General features: G+C 43.3%; 1 protein-coding gene across 2 annotated transcripts in view; it reads right to left on the bottom strand.

Annotated features, from left to right (window-relative positions):
- dennd2b (DENN domain containing 2B) overlaps positions 1–27051 on the bottom strand; it is a 78445-nt gene that overhangs the window by 45273 nt on the left and 6121 nt on the right. The window contains exons 1-3 of one of the 2 annotated variants that reach the window (XM_053635039.1): positions 24878–24997; positions 9884–9979; positions 245–1483 (exon numbers count right to left, since the gene is read on the bottom strand). In XM_053635039.1, the coding sequence (XP_053491014.1) occupies positions 245–1483; positions 9884–9957 (1313 nt within the window). In that variant the 5' untranslated portion in view covers positions 9958–9979; positions 24878–24997. Of the gene's footprint in view, positions 1–244; positions 1484–9883; positions 9980–24877; positions 24998–27051 lie in introns of those variants that run through there. The other variant, XM_053635038.1, reaches the window with a different exon arrangement.

Genomic DNA, 27051 nt, shown 5'->3' with positions numbered 1-27051 from the left:
GAGAGCATGTGTGAGAGTGAGAGAGCGTGTGTGTGAGAGAGAGAGAGAGAGTGTGTGAGAGTGTGAGAGCATGTGAGCCATCAGTCAATAACAAATGTAACAGTGAGATAAATAAATAAATAAATCCAGGAGTTAAAGGTCATGTGCATCCTCACTGACTACAGAAGACAGCTCCGGAGTTCGCTGAGGTACCGAGACTCGGGTCAGAACGAGTGTGTGGGTTTGTGAAAGGACGGTGTCTCACCTGTCAGGTGTTCTCTTGAATGAACTCACAGGTGTTTTAACGGGGGCTGGAGGAACGCGAGTGTCAGGATTGGGAGGTATTCCATTGCTAGGCGAAGAGTCTCGGTGGCTCCGATTAGCATCGTACTCAAAAGTGCGCTTGGGTTTAGGTAGAGGGTTGACGGGTGGGCCGGGTGTGGCGGGAGTGGCGGGTGGGCCGGGTGGGCCCGGTGCACAGGAGGGTTCTGGGCCCTCAGACATAAATGAGGCGACGCTGAACCTCTGTCTGAACTTTGAGAGTTTTTCGGAGCCGGGGTAAGCGTCTGGCTCAGTGGCGACAGAACAGATGCTGCTCCGCTTGCTGTCACACGTGCTGTCCAAGTCCTCGTGACGTGATGAAATGGTGAAAGACTTCTGCCGTGACTTGTCCAAGCCGTAACAGTTGCTCAGATACTTTGGAGGAGCAGACGGACTTTCTTTCAAAGCCTGCTCGATCTTCTGTATCCGGTTCAGCACGGCGGACGTCTCTTTACGTGGATAAAGAGTGCGGACGAACGTCTTCTGTCCTTCTCTCTTCTGGAACCGTCCGCTACACTCTCGATCCGAGGTTCCGTCCTCTTCCTCGGTCTCTGGATAGGAACACTCGGAATACGCCGTGCTCATCCTGCGCATGGACTTGAAGTCGAAGGCTTTTTCACTACAAGGAGAGGACAAGAGGCTGGGGCAGCCTTCACTCCCACCGCCAGCCCTCTTGTCCAAGCACAGACTCATCCTAGGAAGAGCCACGTTCCGACACTCCCATTCCGAGATCTTCTTCCGGATTGCGGCAGCCGAGGGCCCGGCACCGTTACGGCCGAGTGACAGTGTGCGCTTGTGGCCGTATGTGGAGGAGGACGAGGTTAAAGACAGCGTACTCCAGCTAAGAGGTCCAGGACAGACTGTATCTCCTCCAGAAGGTCGGTCTTTAAGTTGGTTCTCCTTCTGCTCTTGGTCTTCTTCACCGGACGGCTTGTAGACGCTGAGCTTCTTATCCAGACAGCCGATGCTCTTGGCCTTGGTGAGTCTACTCTGGGATTCGGTGGAAAGCGCAGAGCCTCTGCAGAGGCTAGCCGCATTCAGACTCCAGTTCCTCCGAGACTGGACTTTTGTGTCAGCTTTGGCGTATCTGCTCTGCTGTCTGGCGTCTTCTGTCTCGCCGAACTCAGCGTGACACGGTTCCTTTACGGCAGAAAGAATAGGAGGTGGGGACGCAGACCGGCACCTGTAACAAGAACACAAAAGCAGAAAGCAGTCAGAAACTCTACCCCAGCAATTAGCTTAGCATTGTGCTAGAAACTCGCTTAGAAACTCTGTGTGGAAAAAAATTTCTGCTTTCCTCTGAGTCAAAGAAGAAACTCTAAAACCTGAACACACGTTTCAAATAATACGCAGCATTCGCTTTGTCAGACGATCGGCGGAAAGTACCACAGCAATCTGACATAACTTTGGCAAAGCGGACTCCGTCAACGCCAAGCTCAATAAAACGCCTGTGTGGATTTTTCCATAGAAGTAAAATAATTTGGGAATTTTATACAGACCTCACACACACAAAAAAAAAACAACACAGAAAACTCAAAATGAACGCACCTACCTTCACTCAGCCGTTCCTCTTTTCTGTCTCGGACAGATTACCTGACTGCCACCTCTTCATCATCACTCCCACTCTCACTGCTCATGACGCAGACGCGACTCACGACCGAGCGCTGGCGTTAAGGACAGCGCTCACCTCATTTCACATCCACGCATTTCAAATAACATGTAAACGCTTTGCTCATGAGATTCCAGGAAGTGGGACTTGACTCGACCCGTACCGGAGTGAAACTGAGAAAGCCAGATCTGATATCCCGACAGCAATTAGAATAACGAGAGTGTGAGCTGGGACGAGGCCAGGAGCATGATCACGCCTGCAGGTTGGGACAGATTGCTTAACACCTCACCATCACCACCCTTCCACAGGAGGGAGGAGAAATTCTACAGCAGCCGAAACCTCGCAGGCCTTCAGTGGAACACAAACTCACAACTTTCCCAAAAGGTGTGAACCACACGTGCTAAATACAGCACATCGCTCATCTATAATCGCTTCATAATCTTAGAACACACCGCGCCTCATTTGTCTTTTACTAAAGTTGTGCGTAAATGCTTTTGTGTCCCAACTGAAGTACAAATTCCCACAAAAGTTCCTTTGATTTTTCACATTCTCCTCCTTTAATCTAAATCGGTGTGTAGATGAAATAAATAAGTGATTTAAACGTGACTGTAATCAGTATATAAAATCGCAGGAACTCATTGACAGTTATACGATTGGAAGTCGATCAGTCGAGATTCACGTTACTGAGTCCCCTTCTACACAAAATTACACAAACTCAGGACAGAAACGCAACAAGTGTCCTGACTAACAGAATTTTCATGAACATTATCTTAAATGCACCAGTGAATGATTCATGAATAAATTCCCATGTGTCCAGTTTAATAAACAAAACCCACTGTGTGTAAAATGCTGTATATTGTCTGTAAAATGTTGTATACTGTCTGTAAAATGTTGTATACTGTCTGTAAAATGTTGTATACGCTCTGTAGAATGTTGTATACTGTCTGCAAAATGTTGTATACTGTCTGTAAAATGTTGTATACGCTCTGTAGAATGTTGTATACTGTCTGCAAAATGTTGTATATTGTCTGTAAAATATTGTGTACTCTGTAAAATATTGTGTACTCTGTAAAATGTTATATATTGTCTGTAAAATGTTGTATACTCTAAAGTGTTGTATATTGTCTGTAAAATGTTGTATACTCTGTAAAATGGATACTCTCTGTAAAATGTTGTATACTCTAAAGTGTTGTATATTGTCTGTAAAATGTTGTATACTCTGTAAAATGGATACTCTCTGTAAAATGTTGTATACTCTGTAAAATGATGTATATTGTCTGTAAAATGATGTGTACTCTCTGTAAAATGTATATTGTCTGTAAAATGATGTGTACTCTCTGTAAAATGTATACTGTCTGTAAAATGTTGTGTACGCTCTGTAAAATGTATATTGTCTGTAAAATGTTGTATACTCTGTAAAATGTATATTGTCTGTAAAATGTATATTGTCTGTAAAATGTTGTATACTCTCTGTAAAATGTTGTATATTGTCTGTAAAATGTTGTGTACTCTCTGTATAATGTATATTGTCTGTAAAATGATTTGTACTCTCTGTAAAAGGTATATTGTCTGTAAAATGTTGTATACGCTCTGTAGAATGTTGTATACTGTCTGTAAAATGTTGTATACTGTCTGTAAAATGTTGTATACGCTCTGTAGAATGTTGTATACTGTCTGTAAAATGTTGTATATTGTCTGTAAAATGTTGTATACTGTCTGTAAAATGTTGTATACGCTCTGTAGAATGTTGTATACTGTCTGTAAAATGTTGTATACTGTCTGTAAAATGTTGTATACGCTCTGTAAAATGTTGTATACTGTCTGTAAAATGTTGTATACGCTCTGTAAAATGTTGTATACTGTCTGTAAAATGTTGTATATTGTCTGTAAAATGTTGTATACGCTCTGTAAAATGTTGTATACTGTCTGTAAAATGTTGTATACTCTGTGTAAAATGTATACTGTCTGTAAAATGTTGTATACTCTGTGTAAAATGTATACTGTCTGTAAAATGTTGTATACTCTGTGTAAAATGTATACTGTCTGTAAAATGTTGTATACTCTGTGTAAAATGTATACTGTCTGTAAAATGTTGTATACTCTGTGTAAAATGTATACTGTCTGTAAAATGTTGTATACTCTGTGTAAAATGTATACTGTCTGTAAAATGTTGACAAGTTGTCAGAGCTTCTCAATGAAAAATTCTGCTGCTAACCTGTTGATTTTATCTTCACCACAATCGTGGATTGTTTAGGGTTGTGTTTTTTATGCTTGTAGTGTGACGTTATTGGTTTGGAGAACGTGTGTGTACAAGGTTTGCTTCAGGGCAGAGGTCTGTTCACACTAAGGAGAAATCACTTTAATGACGGGCACATACAAACCTGACATACTGAGATCTGAGCAAATCATTTCAAAGGTGAACAGCAAGGCTGCTAACTTAAAGCTACTTCATTTTCTTAAAAAAATAGAAATGACCGAGTCTGAGGAGAAAAAGGTCCTGAAGAATGTGATGTTCCTGAGCTGCTGTGAGTCATCCTGAGAACCCTGTGACACTCGGCGCTGTGTCAGGACAGACAGGTCCAAACTAGAGGGAAAGGTGTATGCATACATCATACACACAACTTCACACACTAAATAACTACACGCTGATCATCTTCAGCTTGTAAAAATGTTTCAGGACTGATGGAGTTTTCACTTTTATTCTTGCTGAGCAGGAAACTGGGCATTTCTTTCTTTAGTTCTCGGAGTTGGTGGGAAGTTAGTGGGTGATATCCATAGCCGTGTTCGGAGTGGATTAGTTTATCAGGACGTCTGTGAACAAGTACATCTCCTCAGTAATAAAACTCAATAAAACAGCAATAAGACCGTTGTTTTATTAATTCTATGGCAGGTTGTATTTTCTGTAAACCCGGATGTTTGCGTCATGTGGTCATACGATCACTGGTAGTGATACAACTAGTCATTATTTAAAGAAAAATAAAAGTTGATGAAATTGTGCGTAGCTGAATATAAAGTAACGTTTTACTCCTGTAGCTGAAGTTATAACGGCTCCTTCAACCAGCCTGCAGGATCTCTAATTGATTTTATTTTCTTTCTCCTCATGAAAATGCTTTCCCAGTTAGCGTTTTACGCTAGGAGAATAAATACGGCAAGCAGCAGCAGTCGCACATCTTTTTTTCCCAACGCGAGGAGACATCTGCATGTAATTGGGCCTGTAATGTTCTCCGAGGAGGACGGAGAAAAACACAGACATGGCCGATCCGAACGGAAATAAAATCATAGAGTAGCTCCTGTAACACAGGAAATTACCCCAGGACCGCATGTACATTTAATCCCGTCCAAATAGGGCTGAAGATGCCAATCGGGTGATTTATGTTATTTACGTTGTGGAATTTGTATCGTTACCCGCTTGTAAATAGATGAAGAACTTGACTTTTTATTTCAAAATGTGCTTCATCAGGAGATTTAGGATATTTCTTTTCTATTTTAAAAAAGCATGCAGTTGGAGCTTTCCTAAGATATCCTGAGTTCTTGTTATAGTGTTCTTCATGCCAGGATATAACAATGTGTGCTTGGCTTGTAGTTTTATTCCACATCATCAAGAGTATTGCTGAGAGAGCAAATAATATCCGAATAAAGTCTCACGCTGGCACCGAAACCAGATTCTACCACAAAAAGCTCCTGGAGGTACTGTTCGTCCTATCTCAGGAGATCTCCTCTAACCAACATTAAACCTTCTCCGACACATCGATCTCGAGTGCCTGCTTGGACCGATCCACAGATTATTAATGCAGAACTTTAATCAGCTGTAGAACAGCACGACACGGCCGGGGCTCGGCTCCAAAATCTCAGAATGGAGTATTTCCACACCGCTGTTCGGTCGGAGCTGCTGTACACACACAGGGAATAATTTAAGTGCAGAATTTGGCCACTGAACTCCACACTGAGTTTATATCTGCAGTGTGTCGAGGGCCAGAAATAACAAGCTCAGCTTCAGGGGAAGTTCTCCAGGGCTGGAGAAGCTCAGCTGCCCGGCCACACACGGACCGAGCGGCGTGCCAGGGCTCATCCTGCTCTTCCTGGGGCTCGAGGGGAACACTGACCACAGCCACATTTCCTGCTGGAGCACCGGGAGAAAGTACAGCGCTGCGCTAACACACATCAGAAGACACACGTCAGAGCTAATATAGAGCTAACGGTCTGTGACTCGAGTCAGAGGCCACAAAAATGTTTCCCTAAGGAAAAAAACACATAGAGTGTACCTGTGATATTTTAGGTAGAGTTACGGTTTACTTTTATTTTCATTTTCCCTTTTCCAGATCTCCGTTTCATCTTATAACATCATTAAAGTGATTAACAGTGAGAGTGTAAAAGACCTTATAGAAACGCTGTTCTCAAAAAAGATCTTCCTTTAATCCCTGTTCAGGTGGGATTAGTTTTCCATGTGGAGGTGTGTAATGTAATTGTACACACACACACACACACACACACACACACACACACACACGTCCATCCTCTGAACACACTGGAATCATAAACAACCCTCTTCGTTCTATAGCCGGAAAAATGAGTACAAAAGATTGCACATGTACTGTACACCCCTCAGCTACAGAAATGTCTCAACATGTTAACTAAATCCCGGTCAGTGTGTGTGTGTGTGGGGGGGTGTGTGTGTGAGGAGAGTGTGTATTTAAACAGGTGCTGATTCCACAACAAAGAGATGATGATGTTTTTCTACCAGAGCCTGAAGAAGATTGATTTAACCGAGTTTACAGTTAAAGTGTTTGCTGATGATTTAATACTGAAATGACACGCATCAGTACTCAGAGCTCAGCTGTGACTACTGACTTCAGCTCTACTTCAGTCCACATTTTCACACTGTCTGTCCGTGACGCTTCTGAAAGCAGCACTTACCTGCTTAAAGAATGCTTTAAAAACTTTACCAGAGACCTCTAGTGTGTATTTAAACCTCCAGACGTTGACCTCTGAGACATCAGTATGGTAACGCTGCACAGTTAGTTGACTTTAACCTGAGTTTAAATAATAAAGGTGTAACCAGCGTGGCGTTGTTCAAGACTCAGTTTACAGACCAGGAGTTTGGTGTGTGCATGAGACGTCGTGACGTATAGAACTGCATGCCAGATCAGCAGTGAAATTAAATATTTATCATATCGGAGTTTAAATCGCCGGTTTCCCTCCACAATCCAAACAGGATTGGTGAATTAATCAGGTGAATTAAGGACACTAAATTGCCCGTAGGTGCGAGTGCGAATGTGAGTGTAAGTGTGTGTGTGTGTGTGTGTGTGTGTGTGTGTGTGTGTGTGTGTGTTATCCCTGTGATGGCCCGGCCATGTCCAGAGTCTTTCCCTGCCTACGGCGCGAGACGCAGGGATTCAGCATCACCCTACAGAGGACAAGCAGTGTGGAGGATGGACGGATGGATGGATGGATCGAGGCATGGATGGATGGATGGATGGATTGATGGATGGATGGATCGAGGCATGGATGGATGGATAGATGGATGGATCGAGGCATGGATGGATGGATTGATGGATGAATGGATGAATGGATTGATGGATCGAGGCATGGATGGATGGATGAAAGGATGTACCAATGAATGGATGGATGGATGGATGGATGGATTGAGGCATGGATGGATGGATGGATGGATGAATGGACGGATGGATGGATGAATGGATGGATGGATCGAGGCATGGATGAATGGATAGATGAATGGATAGATAAATGGATGGATGGATGGATGGATGGATCGAGGCATGGATGGATGGATGGATGGATGGATGGGTGGATGGATCGAGGCATGGATGGATGGATGGATGGATGGATCGAGGCATGGATGGATGGATAGATGAATGGATGGATGAATGGATGGATGGATGGATGGATGAATGGATGGATGGATAGATGAATGGGTGGATGGCGTTCAAATCGTAATCATGTGTGAAAATGATCACAGTATAATGTTTTGTGTAAAAATGATCACTAGTAGTATTAACGATTTCAGTAGTAATGTTTTAACCACGTATAATAATGGCTGTCATTTGAACCTATTAAAAGGAGGAAAAAAGAAGCGGCGACACGATCCGTGTTAAACAGATGTCCGAAAAAAGGCGAGGGCGCGTGCGAGAAAAAGAGCGAGGGGAAAAACACGTCAGGTGTTTCCTTTATGGTAGGATGTTAACAATCAGCTGAGTGAACAGATGTGCACATCTGTTCATCTCTCTCTCTCTCTCTCTCTCTCTCTCAGACACACTCACATTTATTGAAATACTATAAGAACGATAACAGTGTAGTGATCTGTAAATCCCCATGGTGCTCTGTTGTTAGAATTTAATTTCTTATATGTTAGTAGAATAAAGGAATGAATTACTTTTCTAAAATGTTCTGATGTACAGTAAGCCAGAAACAGATGGCAGTAATATAAGTCAGTCATCTAACAGCAGCGTCCGGGTAAACAAATGTGTAAACAAATAAAACAGCCGGTGCATGCGATTTAATATGAAGTGTGCGTAACAGTCACGTCTGTAACGGTCACGTCTGTAACGGTCATATGCGTAACAGTCACGTCTGTAACGGTCACGTCTGTAACGGTCATGTGCGTAACAGTCACGTCTGTAACGGTCACGTCTGTAACGGTCATGTGCGTAACAGTCACGTCTGTAACGGTCACGTCTGTATCGGTCACGTCTGTAACGGTCATGTGCGTAACAGTCACGTCTGTAACGGTCACGTCTGTAATGGCCATGTGCGTAACAGTCACGTCTGTAACGGTCACGTCTGTAACGGTCATGTGCGTAACAGTCACGTCTGTAACGGTCACGTCTGTAACGGTCACGTATGTAACGGTCATATGCGTAACAGTCACGTCTGTATCGGTCACGTCTGTAACGGTCATGTGCGTAACAGTCACGTCTGTAACGGTCACGTCTGTAACGGTCATGTGCGTAACAGTCACGTCTGTAACGGTCACGTCTGTAACGGTCATGTGCGTAACAGTCACATCTGTAACGGTCACGTCTGTAACGGTCTTGTGCGTAACAGTCACGTCTGTAACGGTCACGTCTGTAACGGCCCTGTGCGTAACAGTCACGTCTGTAACGGTCACGTCTGTAACGGTCTTGTGCGTAACAGTCACGTCCGTAACGCATTATTACGGTTGTACAGAGCAAAGAAGGGAGATGAGTTGCTGATCATAATTAGCATGGACATAATTTGGCTTTGTACAGGAAGTTGTAAGTTATCTGTATTAGTAATTATTATATGATATATACTTAATCTTGAAAACTTTACGGACGTGACGCAGCACTGAAGCGTCGTGACGTCCTAAATATAGCCCTTATAAATTCAAAAGACATCGCTGTTATGACAAAGTGAGTGTATTTACATCTCAGATATTTCTCCATCTTCCTGCAAAATGTTTACTGATAATATAAAGTTTTTTAAAAATAGGTTTTTGAAAACATGAAACATGGCTGGTTGAAAATGTTATTTTAGTCTTGGTGCACACCTTCATGCGTGGTGGAGAAACATGGCAATGTCCTTAAAATTTCTAATACAGCACACTGAAGCAGTAAATTACAGAACATAAAACCTAAAGTTTTTTTGTTAAGAACTTTATTTTTTAAAGGTAAGGTTGACATTTGCATGGAATTGCTCTGTTGTAAAACTCCGTCTACTACTCAAGAAAGATCTGGCAACCTCGAAGGTGTGAAATACACACAGGTGATTTTAATAATGTGTATGTGAGCTTAAACAGCCGCGGAACCCGACTCTGAATACCAGGAACTTTCTCCATGTAAACACTGGCGTAACTTTTCAGAGTTGCTCGAGCTTTAATGAGTTCCAAGAATCCAGAATAGAGGAGGGACGCACTACTATACACGCTACGACGCACTACGATAATATACACTACTAATATATTAGAGGGAAATCATCAGGGGCTGTGTGGCTCACCTGTCAGCGATCTCCTGAGGGGTTTTAGCCCCTCCTGCTTTGGGCGTGGCCTTCGAGTTCTTGTTGGCTGTCATCTCCTCCCTCACACCGCTCACCCTGACAAACAGAACAAAACAATAACATTAGATGGTTTGAAAAGTGGCTTAAAATATAATCACAAATAATACAGAGCCATATTGATCACGTCCAACACGATATCAGCGTGGAGCTTGATCCGATCAAGTCCAACACGATATCAGCGTGGAGCTTGATCCGATCACGTCCAACACGATATCAGCCTGGAGCTTGATCCGATCAAGTCCAACACGATATCAGCGTGGAGCTTGATCCGATCACGTCCAACACGATATCAGCCTGGAGCTTGATCCGATCACGTCCAACACGATATCAGCGTGGAGCTTGATCCGATCAAGTCCAACACGATATCAGCGTGGAGCTTGATCCGATCACGTCCAACACGATATCACCGTGGAGCTTGATCCGATCAAGTCCAACACGATATCAGCCTGGAGTTTGATCCGATCAAGTCCAACACGATATCAGCGTGGAGCTTGATCCGATCAAGTCCAACACGATATCAGCCTGGAGCTTGATCCGATCAAGTCCAACACGATATCAGCGTGGAGCTTGATCCGATCAAGTCCAACACGATATCAGCGTGGAGCTTGATCCGATCACGTCCAACACGATATCACCGTGGAGCTTGATCCGATCAAGTCCAACACGATATCAGCGTGGAGCTTGATCCGATCACGTCCAACACGATATCACCGTGGAGCTTGATCCGATCACGTCCAACACGATATCAGCGTGGAGCTTGATCCGATCAAGTCCAACACGATATCAGCCTGGAGCTTGATCCGATCAAGTCCAACACGATATCAGCGTGGAGCTTGATCCGATCAAGTCCAACACGATATCAGCGTGGAGCTTGATCCGATCAAGTCCAACACGATATCACCGTGGAGCTTGATCCGATCAAGTCCAACACGATATCAGCGTGGAGCTTGATCCGATCACGTCCAACACGATATCACCGTGAAGCTTGATCCGATCAAGTCCAACACGATATCAGCCTGGAGCTTGATCCGATCACGTCCAACACGATATCAGCGTGGAGCTTGATCCGATCACGTCCAACACGATATCAGCGTGGAGCTTGATCCGATCACGTCCAACACGATATCAGCCTGGAGCTTGATCCGATCAAGTCCAACACGATATCAGCGTGGAGCTTGATCCGATCAAGTCCAACACGATATCAGCCTGGAGCTTGATCCGATCACGTCCAACACGATATCACCGTGGAGCTTGATCCGATCAAGTCCAACACGATATCAGCGTGGAGCTTGATCCGATCACGTCCAACACGATATCAGCCTGGAGTTTGATCCGATCACGTCCAACACGATATCAGCCTGGAGCTTGATCCGATCACGTCCAACACGATATCAGCCTGGAGCTTGATCCGATCACGTCCAACACGATATCAGCGTGGAGCTTGATCCGATCACGTCCAACACGATATCAGCGTGGAGCTTGATCCGATCAAGTCCAACACGATATCAGCGTGGAGCTTGATCCGATCACGTCTAACACGATATCAGCGTGGAGCTTGATCCGATCACGTCCAACACGATATCAGTGTGGAGCTTGATCCGATCACGTCCAACACGATATCAGCGTGGAGCTTGATCCGATCAAGTCCAACACGATATCAGCATGGAGCTTGATCCGATCACGTCCAACACGATATCAGCCTGGAGCTTGATCCGATCACGTCCAACACGATATCAGCCTGGAGCTTGATCCGATCACGTCCAACACGATATCAGCGTGGAGCTTGATCCGATCACGTCCAACACGATATCAGCGTGGAGCTTGATCCGATCACGTCCAACACGATATCAGCGTGGAGCTTGATCCGATCACGTCCAACACGAAATCAGCGTGGAGCTTGATCCGATCACGTCCAACACGATATCAGCGTGGAGCTTGATCTGATCATGTGCGAATACATGAAGAGTAAATAACTAAAAATTAAACAGAAATGAGAAATGTTAAAAGTACAAACAGTGGTGCAGTGAAAAACTGGAGCATTTACAGTTTGAGTATGTTTTTATTCTCACGGGCAGAACGCTGATTACACTCTTCACACGTGTCTGATAAACCTGACCGAGTCAGTGAGTCTGAGTCAGTGAGTCTTTGAGTCTGTGAGTCTTTGAGTCAGTGAGTCTGAGTCAGTGAGTCTTTGAGTCTGTGAGTCTTTGAGTCAGTGAGTCTGAGTCAGTGAGTCTTTGAGTCTTTGAGTCAGTGAGTCTGAGTCAGTGAGTCTTTGAGTCTGTGAGTCTTTGAGTCAGTGAGTCTGAGTCAGTGAGTCTTTGAGTCTGTGAGTCTTTGAGTCTGTGAGTCTTTGAGTCAGCGAGTCTTTGAGACAGTGAGTCTGTGAGTCAGTGAGTCTTTGAATTTGTGAGTCTTTGAGTCAGTGAGTCTGTGAGTCAGTGTTAGGGCTGGACAATATATCGATATAATATCAATATTGTGATAAATGATTACACGATACACTTTTCTGAGATATTGTTGGTACAGTGATGATTTTTTAATGTTTTTAATCATTATAAATTAAACGATACTGAAGGGATGCTGCTGGTTTGATGTAATTTTTTATCTTAATCTTCTTTTTCTTTGTAGGCATTAAATAAAAGTATCATCAAACTCATTTTTGGTTTATTTTACTACAGTTTTGCAGACAGTTTGCTAGCTAAATTATATATCGTGACACACATCGTGTATCGTAGAAACGTCCTCAAGTATCGTGATATTATATTTTTGTGATATCGACCAGCCCTAGCCGGTGTTCCTTCTCTAAGTGTTTAAACAGAGCGGAGCAACAGAGTAAAGCTCCTCTCTCAACTCATTAAACACTGAGTGGATTCTCCCCGAGACAGCTGCAGAGACACACTGAAACCAACTCACGTTTACAAAAAGAGAGAATACATATTCTCATGTTATAAAGAGAGAAAATAAAGAGAGAATAAAGAGAGAGAATAGAGAGAGAGAATAAAGAGAGAGAGAATAAAGAGAGAGAGAGAATAGAGAGAGGGATGGTGAGGGAACGAGTGTTTATAGCTGCTATAACGTAAGTGAGAACAGGAACTCACTCGTTTTACAAACATTAAATGTAACTATAAATGGATAAAAAGTAAGGGGTGTTAATAAAACATTGGAACTGTTGGACAATCTCTGTGGTGTAAGAGAAATAAAATCCCTGGGGACGTGCTTCAGGGTGCTAACAGTAACTCTGCTACATCACTCAGTATTTCACTGCAACACACACACACACACACACACACACACACACACACAGTGTTTATTACTTTCATATTAGCAAAACGTTTGTTAAACGTGAGTCTGATATCAGATCTGAGACACAGTGCCACGTCTAATCCACCATCTGACGTGAACACAGAGGTGTTCAGAAGCAACACGTTCAGGTTTACAGGAAGTGAGCGGAGTGTACGCTGCACTGTGGTGCTGCAGATGGAGATGGAGTTTATTTACATGTGAAGTAACGAGCCAATCAGGGGCTGAGTTCAAAGCCCCGAAGAGACGGATGAAGGGAGCGACAGCATTCCTTCCTCCAGCCATTTCCTGTTTCAGGAACTAAGATTATCTTCATTTTAAATAAGGATAAAAAATAAAACTGCTCTGCTCCAAACAAAAAAAGAAACCTGGAATTTTTCTCCGTAGTGTTTCGGTTATTGTACGTAAACGTAAACATTTTCACACACAAACATTCCTGGACTTCCTCAGGAAGAACTTGTATGAATATGTAAATTAGAAACGTCTCCAATCGTGTGAAGGCAACATTTTGTGTGAGCTACATTTACATACTGGAACCTGACTGGCTGCAGTTTAAAGGAATTCAGCAAAGTGACTGTTTTCATCATCCCAATTTTACTGGAAATATTTCATTGTTTGTATAAAGTTTTTAGTAAGTTTAAATTAAAAAGAGTTAGGGTGTGGATTTACAGCTGTACCGGTTGAACAATACAACAAAGCTATATATATATATATACATATATATATCATCGTATATTAAATTATATCATTTAATAAACTTTAAGAATAATTAGCTTGTGGTTAATGATCCAACCCTTACAGAGCACATAGTTGTTGTTGTTGTTGTGATAAGATGCATAATGAGCGTGTATCAGAGCAGATAACGCTGATCTGTCAAATAAACACTGATCTGTTATTCAGAGCTACTGATGTACATTTGCTGTAAAAACAAAGATAAATTGGTGTTACAACTTTCCCTAAACATCACCTCTGACATGGTGCTCAAACACATTTATACAGGACTGTTGTTCTTTCTCCAACAATCCCGAATATTTTCATCCAGCTGCTGAAAGATGAACAGCTGTACAAATACAGAGCACTGAACTCGGAAATACAGAGCACCGTTAAAACACCCCGCCCTACTGCGCGTCCCGCCTTCACACCTACACGCTGCCGCGAACTTCCTGTGAGACTCAGAACCCTGATCGTGTGACAGTGATGATGATGATGAAGATGAAGATGATGATGACGACGACTCAGTGACAGCGATGATGATGATGATGATGAAGATGACTCAGTGACAGTGATGATGTTGATGATGATGAAGATGACTCAGTGACAGCTATGATGATCATGATGATGATGACGACTCAGTGACAGCGATGATGATGATGATCATGATGAAGATGACTCAGTGACAGCTATGATGATCATGATGATGATGACGACTCAGTGACAGCGATGATGATGATGATGATGATGAAGATGACTCAGTGACAGCTATGATGATGATGATGATGATGGTGACTCAATGACAGCAATGATGATGATGATGAAGATGACTCAGTGACAGCGATGATGATGATGATGATGAAGATGACTCAGTGACAGCGATGATGATGATGATGATGATGGTGACTCAATGACAGCAATGATGATGATGATGAAGATGACTCAGTGACAGCGATGATGATGATGATGATGAAGATGACTCAGTGACAGCGATGATGATGATGATGATGATGATGAAGATGACTCAGTGACAGCTATGATGATGATGATGATGATGGTGACTCAATGACAGCAATGATGATGATGATGATAAAGATGACTCAGTGACAGCAATGATGATGATGATGACTCAGTGACAGCGATGATGATGATGATGAACATGACTCAGTGACAGCGATGATGATGATGATGATGATGACTCAGTGACAGCGATGATGATGATGATGATGATGATGATGATGACTCAGTGATAGCGATGATGATGATGATGAAGATGACTCAGTGACAGCGATGATGATGATGATGATGATGATGATGATGAAGATGACTCAGTGACAGCGATGATGAAGATGATGATGATGGTGACTCAATGACAGCAATGATGATGATGATGATGAAGATGACTCAGTGACAGCGATGATTATGATGATGATGAAGATGACTCAGGTTCAGTAAATCATCACTGACCGAACACAGGGGCAGTAAATCATCACTGACCGAACACAGGGGCAGTAAATCATCACTGACCAAACACAGGGGCAGTAAATCCTCACTGACCGAACACAGGGGCAGTAAATCATCACTGACCGAACACAGGGCAGTAAATCATCACTGACCGAACACAGGGGCAGTAAATCCTCACTGACCGAACACAGGGGCAGTAAATCATCACTGACCGAACACAGGGGCAGTAAATCATCACTGACCGAACACAGGGCAGTAAATCATCACTGACCGAACACAGGGGCAGTAAATCATCACTGACCGAACACAGGGGCAGTAAATCATCACTGACCGAACACAGGGCAGTAAATCATCACTGACCGAACACAGGGGCAGTAAATCCTCACTGACCGAACACAGGGGCAGTAAATCATCACTGACCGAACACAGGGGCAGTAAATCCTCACTGACCGAACACAGGGCAGTAAATCATCACTGACCGAACACAGGGGCAGTAAATCATCACTGACTGAACACAGGGGCAGTAAATCCTCACTGACCGAACACAGGGGCAGTAAATCCTCACTGACCGAACACAGGGCAGTAAATCATCACTGACCGAACACAGGGGCAGTAAATCATCACTGACCGAACACAGGGCAGTAAATCATCACTGACCGAACACAGGGGCAGTAAATCATCACTGACCGAACACAGGGGCAGTAAATCCTCACTGACCGAACACAGGGCAGTAAATCATCACTGACCGAACACAGGGCAGTAAATCATCACTGACTGAACACAGGGCAGTAAATCATCACTGACCGAACACAGGGCAGTAAATCATCACTGACCGAACACAGGGGCAGTAAATCATCACTGACCGAACACAGGGGCAGTAAATCATCACTGACCGAACACAGGGGCAGTAAATCAGCCACCGGTACGTTATGAGTTCTAACATCTCAACTCATTCTTTTGCAAAGTGAGATTTTTATCTGCGAGAGCAGCATCAGGCCAAAATATCGTACCGTGTAAAGCCAGGTTTTAGCCTTGAACCCAATAAGTGTGATTAGTCCGTATGAAAGAGTGCGCAGATGAGATTGTGTGCAATCCTGAGTAAATTCCTGTTAGTAAACATGACTCATCTTTACAAGGTAAACGACTCCGGAGAGCCGGACGCTCAGCGTGGAACTTACAGCTCTTCTGATTCACTCAGGAAGAGAAAAGAAAAGCTCTTTGTAAAACGTTCTTGAGAGGAAAAAGTGGTTAGAAAGTAAACCCGGCTTATCAGAGGCTGAACAAACGTCCAGTGAGCAGCGAGTGTGTGAGAAGAGCGAGGCGTGGAATGTCCCGGGGTCAGGAGAAGACCGCAGGCCGTCGCAGCTGACCCGCTGAGGAATGCACTAATATTTGCGCTGTCCATCAAGTCCGTTTAGGATAAGGGGAACAGCAGGAACCAGGAGAGAGAGAGAGAGAGAGAGAGCCGGGACTCTGTGAGCGGTCACTGATTAACGTGTGCTGCACCTCACACTGAAGGATTCGCTCTAATGACTCAACACACACTCCTTTAATACGCTATACAATCATTATCACATATCCTACACAGATTCATCACTCTGTCTGCGTTCAGAACATCTCACTTACATTTCTATTATATTTCTGTTTCGAGCGTTCTCCACAACACCGCTACGTCACATCCGCTATAATCGGTGCATTTACCCCACAGTGCTGCTGGGAAGGCGTCGATGCAGTTCCTGTGAGAGCGGCTCTGACCGCACTGCAGCTGCAAATCACAGCTTTATTTATCATTAATGCTCTAATGCTGATAATCCACTCATAATACACACGTTAAAAAACACGTGAAATTGTTCAGACGTGTGTTTATGTAACACTGATGGAAGGAGTCTCCAGTGTCAGCGCTTTGTAGTCAGAGGGGAAGCTGTGACTTTTTTCAGACATCTTCAGGACAGAGGAGTTTATTTTTCTCATATTAACATGAAGAGAGAGAATAAAGAGAGAGAATAAAGCGAGAGAGTAAAGAGAGAGAATAAAGAGAGAGAAAAGAGAGAGAGAGGGGAGAGAATAAAGAGAGAGAATAAAGAGACAGAATAGAGAGAGAATAAAGAGAGAGAGAATAGAGAGAGAATAAAGAGAGAGAATAAAGAGAGAGACTAAAGAGAGAAAGAATAGAGAGAGAGAGTAAAGAGAGAATAAAGAGAGAGAATAAAGAGAGAGAATAAAGAGAGAATACAGAGAGAGAATAAAGAGTGACAGAATAAAGAGAGAATAAAGAGAGAGAATAGAGAGAGAGAATAAAGAGAGAGAGTAAAGAGAGAAAGAATAGAGAGAGAGAGAGTAAAGAGAGAGAGAATAAAGAGAGAGAATAAAGAGAGAATAAAGAGAGAGAATAAAGAGTGACAGAATAAAGAGAGAATAAAGAGAGAGAATAGAGAGCGAGAATAAAGAGAGAGAGTAAAGAGAGAGAGTAAAGAGAGAGAGTAAAGAGAGAGAATAAAGAGAGAGAATAAAGAGAGGGAGAATAAAGAGAGAGAATAGAGAGAGGGATGGTGAGGGAACGAGAGCCTATAAGGTAAGTGAGAACAGGAATAAACTTGTTTCACAAAGATTAAATGTAACTATAATCGGATAAAAAGTTTTTACGAGTTGTTTGTATCCGTCAGCGTACAGCTTTATATTTGTTGTGTAAATGCTAAGCAGTTCCGTGTTGTTAAGTGCAGAACCCCAGCCAGCAGCAGAACCCAACCTTACGCATGTTCTCCACTCTAACCTCATACTCAGACCTCATACCTGCTGTAGATGTGTTCACCTGAGACTGCTTTCTCCTCACAGTTCCTCTGTGTAGACCCCGCAGAGAGCTGGGGTTGGATTACTGCATACAGTAAATATCAGACGTCAGCTTCACCGCCCCATCATACTGTATGTTCCTCATCAGGGAACCACATGGAGGTGGTGGACGTTGTGAGATGTCGAAGCTGGAGTCATCGCAGGACAAAGGGGATAAGACGCAGGACGCAGGGCAAAGGGGATAAGACGAGTTCCAGCTGTGTTTCGGGTTTTTTAAACAGCTGTCCACCTGGACAAATCCTAGGTGCTGGACCGGTTCTGATCAGTCCATCATGTAGCCAAGAAAGGTTTTTTTCCCCGAGTTGTGTTTTTAAAGCCAGAGCTGCTGAGCCTCGGCCTTGAGAACGATGACTGAATCCGAACGGAAAGCAGAAGGAATGTTTTGGGAACCCGTTGATCTCCACGGCGTCTCACAGCAGCTGTACACTCCACAAACAGAAGATCTGACTGGAGAAGCCAGATGGAACCAATTCCTAAAGCTATGTTCATGCCATTTCTTCCATTACTTTCAGCTGTTTACACTCGTTCTAAGGGTTGATTTTTTTTTAAAACACAGGACGGATGATCTGATTTCAGAAGAATTAAAGTAAAACTGTGTGACGCGAAAGTGAAAGTTGGACTTCTGAAATAAAAGGAAAGCGATAAACAACAGTTTCGTTAGTCAGGATATTGGTCAGGGTATTGGTCAGGGTATTGGTCAGGGTATTAGTCAGAGTATTAGTCAGGGTATTGGTCAGAGTATTAGTCAGGGTATTGGTCAGGGTATTGGTCAGGGTATTAGTCAGGGTATTAGTCAGAGTATTGGTCAGGGTATTAGTCAGAGTATTAGTCAGGGTATTGGTCAGAGTATTAGTCAGGGTATTGGTCAGGGTATTGGTCAGAGTATTAGTCAGGGTATTGGTCAGAGTATTACTCAGGGTATTGGTCAGGGTATTGATCAGGGTATTGGTCAGGGTATTGGTCAGAGTATTAGTCAGGGTATTGGTCAGGGTATTGATCAGGGTATTGGTCAGGGTATTGGTCAGAGTATTAGTCAGGGTATTGGTCAGGGTATTGGTCAGAGTATTGGTCAGGGTATTGGTCAGGGTATTGGTCAGGGTATTGGTCAGAGTATTACTCAGGGTATTGGTCAGGGTATTGGTCAGGGTATTGGTCAGGGTATTGGTCAGAGTATTAGTCAGGGTATTGGTCAGAGTATTAGTCAGGGTATTGGTCAGGGTATTGGTCAGGGTATTGGTCAGAGTATTGGTCAGGGTATTGGTCAGGGTATTGGTCAGAGTATTAGTCAGGGTATTGGTCAGGGTATTAGTCAGGGTATTGGTCAGAGTATTAGTCAGGGTATTGGTCAGAGTATTACTCAGGGTATTGGTCAGGGTATTACTCAGGGTATTGGTCAGGGTATTGGTCAGGGTATTGGTCAGGGTATTAGTCAGGGTATTGGTCAGGGTATTGGTCAGAGTATTACTCAGAGTATTGGTCAGGGTATTGGTCAGGGTATTAGTCAGGGTATTGGTCAGGGTATTGGTCAGAGTATTGGTCAGGGTATTGGTCAGGGTATTGGTCAGGGTATTGGTCAGAGTATTAGTCAGGGTATTGGTCAGGGTATTGGTCAGAGTATTAGTCAGGGTATTGGTCAGGGTATTGGTCAGGGTCAATAGCTGTTCATCTGCTTCCTTCGCTGAAGTCTGAGAATTTTGAGTAATATCTAAAAGCTGAGGTCAGTCCTGAGGTCCTGTAACACCCGTACGCACCTGTAACATCTGTACACACCTGTAAGCACCATCACGAGATGGTTAACGAGAAGGAAAACAGAACAGAAAGTGATACGTAATAATAACAACTCCTCCATTTTCTTTACTGACCAAAGAGACCACAGTCCCACCCACTCGTTTTCTATTGGCTCACAAGACCAGCGCCTCTGAACTCGGAAACGTTCAAAGTCAATATTCTGGAGCTCTGATCTGAAAGCGTTCCGGTGCTTAGGCTCAGAAAAACACGGATGTCCGGAGCAGGGAACTACAGGAACTTGCTCCAGTAAAAGCGATAAAATAAAACTGACTCTGAGAAAACACTGGGTTAAAGGACAGAAGAAAAGAGGGATGAAAAGAGATGCATGTTTTTCTCCTACTATGTAGCAGGTAAGTATGCGGTTTGGGACGCAGCCGTGTTCTCTTGTTTGCCGTTAAACGGTTGAGCACTGCCGTGTGTGTACGTGTCCTGTCGCACAATGCGGTGAAAACTCCCACACGATGTTAATAGTGTGATTAAGGTGTGTACGTGTCCGTAGTGCGACCAAAACATGAATACTCCACGTCTTAATTCCATTTATGTTTACTTCGAGTCTAATCTAATAATCTAATAATCAGATTAAGGTCATCAATAATCGCTGTTTACATGCCAGTTTCTTAATCAGAGTATCGTCTTAATCGGGTTAATATGGGATTATTGTTGTCCATGTAAACGCACTGACTGACTATCTTACTCATTACAATAAACATGGGTCTGAAAACAGCGTTCAGATTGGAATGGAGATATCTGTGCAGTCAGAACAGGTTGGGGTTTCGGGTACACCTGGGCGTCTGGGCTGTGTGTTCTCTCTTTAACTCGAGAGATTTAAGTCATTCTTTTTACACAATCCAAAAGCAATGAGATGAGAGTGACGCAAACCCAGAAAAACTACCATGAATCCGATTCATTCACACAGACTCTACAGGACATCTGTGTCAACCTCGTCATCGTTTATTACCTAATCACACAATTCATTCCACAGTCTTACAAACGTGTGTGTTTAGCTCGGGACAAGATACGACACGCCTCGTCCTACCAGCTACAAAGTAAATGAACAATCACTTTCTGCTTCACGCAGTCATGCGCTCGACCTTCACCTCCCGAAGCAAGTCGTCACTGGCTCGGTTATAAAGTGTGTTTAAAAGACGAGCGAGAGCTCGACTCGGCTCTGATGTCAAATCAGGACAAAGCTCCGAGTACAAGCGTTTCTCACTCGTCGTAATTTATGGCTTTAGCATAACGTAACGGTACTGATGTCACAAATTCACAACAGCTGCTGGGAAATGAAGCAGAACCGAGGAGGACCCGCAGGGATTTTTAATAAACAGCGCTTTATCTAACACCAGGAAAGATAACGGACGCAGGGTTTAAAGATACGCTCGGGATGCTGATGTATTTCCTTCTGAAACAGGAAGTCAGAGTAATAGCTTGGCGAATGATCTAGACAAGAGCCAATAGCATTAGAGACTTACAGCATGCCACACCCCCCCTGTGTGATCTAAACAAAGCTAACTCTGCGATAGATAAATATGAAGAGTTTTATAAGGAGACTGAAGAGTTTTTTCAGCTGTGGAGGATTTCTCACCTCACACCTGTCCACTTTAACCAGGACAACGCTAGCTGCGTTCACGCCGTGTCGTAATCACCGTAATCACGCCCACGTCCTCGTAGAGCTCGTAAATGAGACACGTGTACCACCTGACCGCTGCGACGTCGTGCGTAGTAGTTATCTCGTAATATTTCTGTGTAATAATAAATCATGTAATTGACTATTCTTCACGTCTTAATAACGCAATATTAATCTGAAAATAAACGAAAGACATACAACACAGTGTAACGTAGCTAGCACAGCATAGCCAAAAACTCGCCGACGAACCGGGTTTACTAACGAGCTGCTACTGTTGAGCTAGACCTGCCCCCGGGGGCGGGGCATACTCATTCTAGAGGGCTTTTAATTGGACAAACAGAACGCGAGTACAGGATGAGTCCTTTCGCAGATATACTGCAGTACAGATCAGAAGAACAGGTCTGATTAGATATTTGGTGCTGGTTATGTGTCTGAAGACCGTATCTCGTCCTGGTCTTTATTACACAAGCGCTGGATGGGGAACAGAAGGCCTGCGTGTCCGAGCTGGAGATCCACACCAATCAGAAGGAAAGGAGAGAAAAGGAAAGGTCATTGTTTCCCTCACACAAAAGACGAACTGTTCACAAAGTTCAAGAGGAAAAAAAGTTCTGCAGCTGCAGAGGCTTCGGATTCAAGCAGAGGATATGCATTACTCTCATTTACACACGATACACACGATACACACATTACACACACGATACACACGATACACACACATCACACACACGATACACACAATACACACACGATACACACACATCACACACACGATACACACACATTACACACACGATACACACACATTACTCTCATTTACACACGATACACACGATACACACATTACACACACGATACACACAATACACACACGATACACACACATTACACACACGATACACACACATTACACACACGATACACACACATTACTCTCATTTACACACGATACACACGATACACACATTACACACACGATACACACAATACACACACGATACACACACATTACACACACGATACACACACATCACACACACGATACACACACATTACACACACATTACACACACGATACACACAATACATACACGATACACACACATTACACACACGATACACACACATTACTCTCATTTACACACGATACACACACATTACACACACGATACACACAATACACACACATTACACACACATTACACACACGATACACACACATTACGCTCATTTACACACGATACACACATTACACACACGATACAGACACATTACACACACGATACACACACATTACTCTCATTTACACACGATACACACGATACACACATTACACACACGATACACACACATTACACACACGATACACACACATTACACACATGATACACACACATTACACACACGATACACACAATACACACACGATACACACACATTACTCTCATTTACACACGATACACACACGATACACACACATTACACATACATTACTCTCATTTACACACGATACACACGTTACACACACGATACACACATTACTCTCATATACACACGATACACACACATTACACACACGATACACACACATTACTCTCATTTACACACGATACACACACATTACTCTCATTTACACACGATACACATGATACACACACATTACACACACGATACACACACATTACACACACGATACTCACACATTACTCTCATTTACACACAATACACACAATACACACACGATACACACAAATTACTCTCATTTACACACGATACACACGATACACACACATTACACACACGATACACACACATTACTCTCATTTACACACGATACACACGATACACACACAATACACACACGATACACACGATACACACACATTACACACACGATACACACACATTACTCTCATTTACACACGATACACACATTACACACACACATTACTCTCATATACACATGATACACACAATACACACACATTACACACACGATACACACACAATACACACACATTACTCTCATTTACACACGATACACACGATACACACACATTACACACACGATACACACACATTACTCTCATTTACACACGATACACACACATTACACACACGATACACACACATTACTCTCATATACACACGATACACACAATACACACACATTACACACACGATACACACACATTACTCTCATTTACACACGATACACACACGATACACACACATTACACACACGATACACACACATTACTCTCATATACACAGGATTCACACACATTACACGCACATTACACAGGATTCACACACATTACACGCACATTACACACACAATACACATACGATACACACACATTACTCTCATATACACATTATACACACTATATACACAATACACACACGATTCACACACATTACACACACATTACACACACAATACACACGATTCACACACATTACACACACATTACACACACAATACACACGATTCACATATCACACACACAATACACACACATTACACTCACGATTCACACACAATACACACATCACACACACATTACACACAATACACACAATACACACACAATACACACACGATACATACACACACATTACTCTCATACACACACACATTACTCTCATACACACACACATTACACACTGAGTAAAATCTCTGGAATAAAGGAAGCGATGCTGATGTTGATTTTCTGCATGTCATTATATTTCAATTAGAAAAACCAAACGTCTTTAAACTGAATGTATAAAAGATAAGATTACGTTAAATAAGACAGGAAGAAAAGCTACGATTGTTCATTACTGTATTAATTTTATATACCTTCAGCTTCTTTTAAAATTTTTAAAAAGAAGTAACTGCGTGAAACAGTTAGTAGCTTGTCAGTGCGCATGCGCAGTGATAGATCACCGTCTCCGTGTTGTGACTGTGATCAACTTCAACGCAATATTTCACTCAAAGTGAAATAAAGACGTTATAACGCGACATAAACACGACACTAACATGCCAACCCGTCTCCGTGTTATTCCGGATCTATTATCTGCTTTTTAAAAAATAAATGTAACTTCCTCCAGATGAACTACAGCCCAATGTGTTTCTGAGAAACTCTCAGGCATTTCTGAGGGAAAAAACTCAATAAAAACGAGAGAAGAAAGAGAAAGAGGTTTGTTTTTACCTCAGACTTCGCGATCCAGCTCATTGTGTCCAGTTTGTCACAAACACAGGTAGAGAGGTAGAAAGTGTCGATGATAAACCGGTCCTGAGGGAAACTTTCTCCTCACTCTCATGCTCTCTGAGGCGGACAAAAGCCTGCGAGCCGCTCGCGCCCAGTGTCTCGTGCTGAAGGCTGAGCTTGTTGCTATAGCGACGGAGTGTGTTTTGCCCCCCCCGAAATCCCCCTGTTTCAAGTTTACTCACTCCCACACAAACCGAGCTGCGTTTTACACAATCACCACCACAGACATCACTAAAGTGCGCAATAATGTGGAGTCCAGCTGCAGCTCCTCACACCGGGCCTCCAACTGAGGGGCAAGAAGCTCCAGGCTGGGCAGAAGAACCCCCACGATGGATAGAAGAAACCCCAGGCTGGGCAGAGGAAGCTCCAGGCTGGGCAAAAGATGCTGGACAGAAGAAGCTGGACAAAAGAAGCCTTAAGCTTTGCAGAAAAAGCCCCGGGCTGGGCAGAAGAAGCTGGACAGAAGAAGCCTCAAGTTGGGCAGAAAAAGCTCCAGGCTGGGCAGTAGAAGCCCTAGGATGGGCAGTAGAAGCCCCAGGATGGGCAGTAGAAGCCACAGGATGGGCAGAAGATGCTGGACAGAAGAAGCCCCAGTGGGCAGAAGAAGCTCCAGGATGGACAGAAGAAGCCCCAAGCTGGGTAGAAGAAGCCCCAGGCTGGGCAGAAGAAGCTCCAGGCTGGGCAAAAGCAGCCCCAGGCTGGGCAGAAGAAGCCCCAGGTTGGGCAGAAGAAGCCCCAAGCTGGACAGAAGAAGCCCCAGGCTGGGCAGAAGAAGCTCCAGGCTGGGCAGTAGAAGCCCCGGGTTGGGCAGAAGAAGCCCCAGGCTGGGCAGAAGATGCTGGACAGGAGAAGCCCCAGCTGGACAGAAGAAGCTGGACAGATAAAGCTGGAGAAAAGAAGTCTCAGGCTTTGCAGAAAAAGCCACAGGCTGGGTAGAAGAAGCCCCAGGATGGGCAGAAGATGCTGAACAGAAAAAGCCCCCGGCTGTCTACTGTCTTATTTTTTGTCTTATTAACTTGAAGAGAGAGAATAGAGACAGAGAATAGAGAGAGAGAATAGAGAGAGAGAATAAAGAGAGAGAATAGAGAGAGAGAATAAAGAGAGAGAATAAAGAGAGAGAATAGAGAGAGAGAATAAAGAGAGAGAATAGAGAGAGAGAATAAAGAGAGAGAATAGAGAGAGAATAAAGAGAGAGAATAGAGAGAGAGAATAAAGAGAGAATAGAGAGAGAATAAAGAGAGAGAATAAAGAGAGAATAGAGAGAGAGAATAAAGAGAGAGAATAGAGAGAGAGAATAAAGAGAGAGAATAAAGAGAGAGAATATAGAGAGAGAGAATAAAGAGAGAATAAAGAGTGAGAATAAAGAGAGAGAATAGAAAGAGAGAATAGAGAGAGGGATGGTGAGGGAACGAGTGTTTATAGCTGCTATAATGTAAGAGAACAGGAACTCACTCGTTTAATATGACATTAAATGTAACTATAAATGGATAAAAAAGTACAGGTAAAAATAAAAGTGGTAAGTTGTTGTGGTATAAGAGGAATAAAACACTAATGAAAGCCAGCTTCATCACCCCACCCGGTGTTGATTATTTTCCCGTGACCGCACTCCTCATCATGTTTTATCACGTTACTTTAGACTGATCTACAACATAAGAGCAGGTTTTAAAGATAATTAAGGAGGCATGCAGTTACATTTTTATTGTCTACAGCTTTTTTTTTCTCTAACCCCAAATTTCCTTCACATTGTTATTAAACGCACTATAAATATCCCCATTGTGTCTCTGATTTAAACCAGCAGAAGGAATTCTCCAGGAGCTATAATTAGTTTCTGGCCCGGAGTCCAGTGGATGTCCTGCTGAACATGGCCAGAGACCTGCAGGTCCAGCGAGGACCCGTGTGCTCCAGGTTCTTCAGCAGACTAACACATTGCTAACAGCTGAATAAACCGAGCTCACGAGTGTAAGTGGACAAAGAATCATTACAAACACACTCGCTAGCCGCAGATCAGACAGACGGCCAAGACGCTGGCCTCATCCTGGACCTCGACTGCACTCTGACCCAGAATTTATTCACGTGTGTGTTCATGCATCGGTGGAAATGAAATAAATAATGCC

This window comes from Ictalurus furcatus, chromosome 10 (assembly GCF_023375685.1).
Source record: "Ictalurus furcatus strain D&B chromosome 10, Billie_1.0, whole genome shotgun sequence".
NCBI lineage: Eukaryota > Metazoa > Chordata > Actinopteri > Siluriformes > Ictaluridae > Ictalurus > Ictalurus furcatus.
Note: the sequence above shows the minus strand (reverse complement) of the source record. Positions and strands in the feature narration are given on the sequence as shown.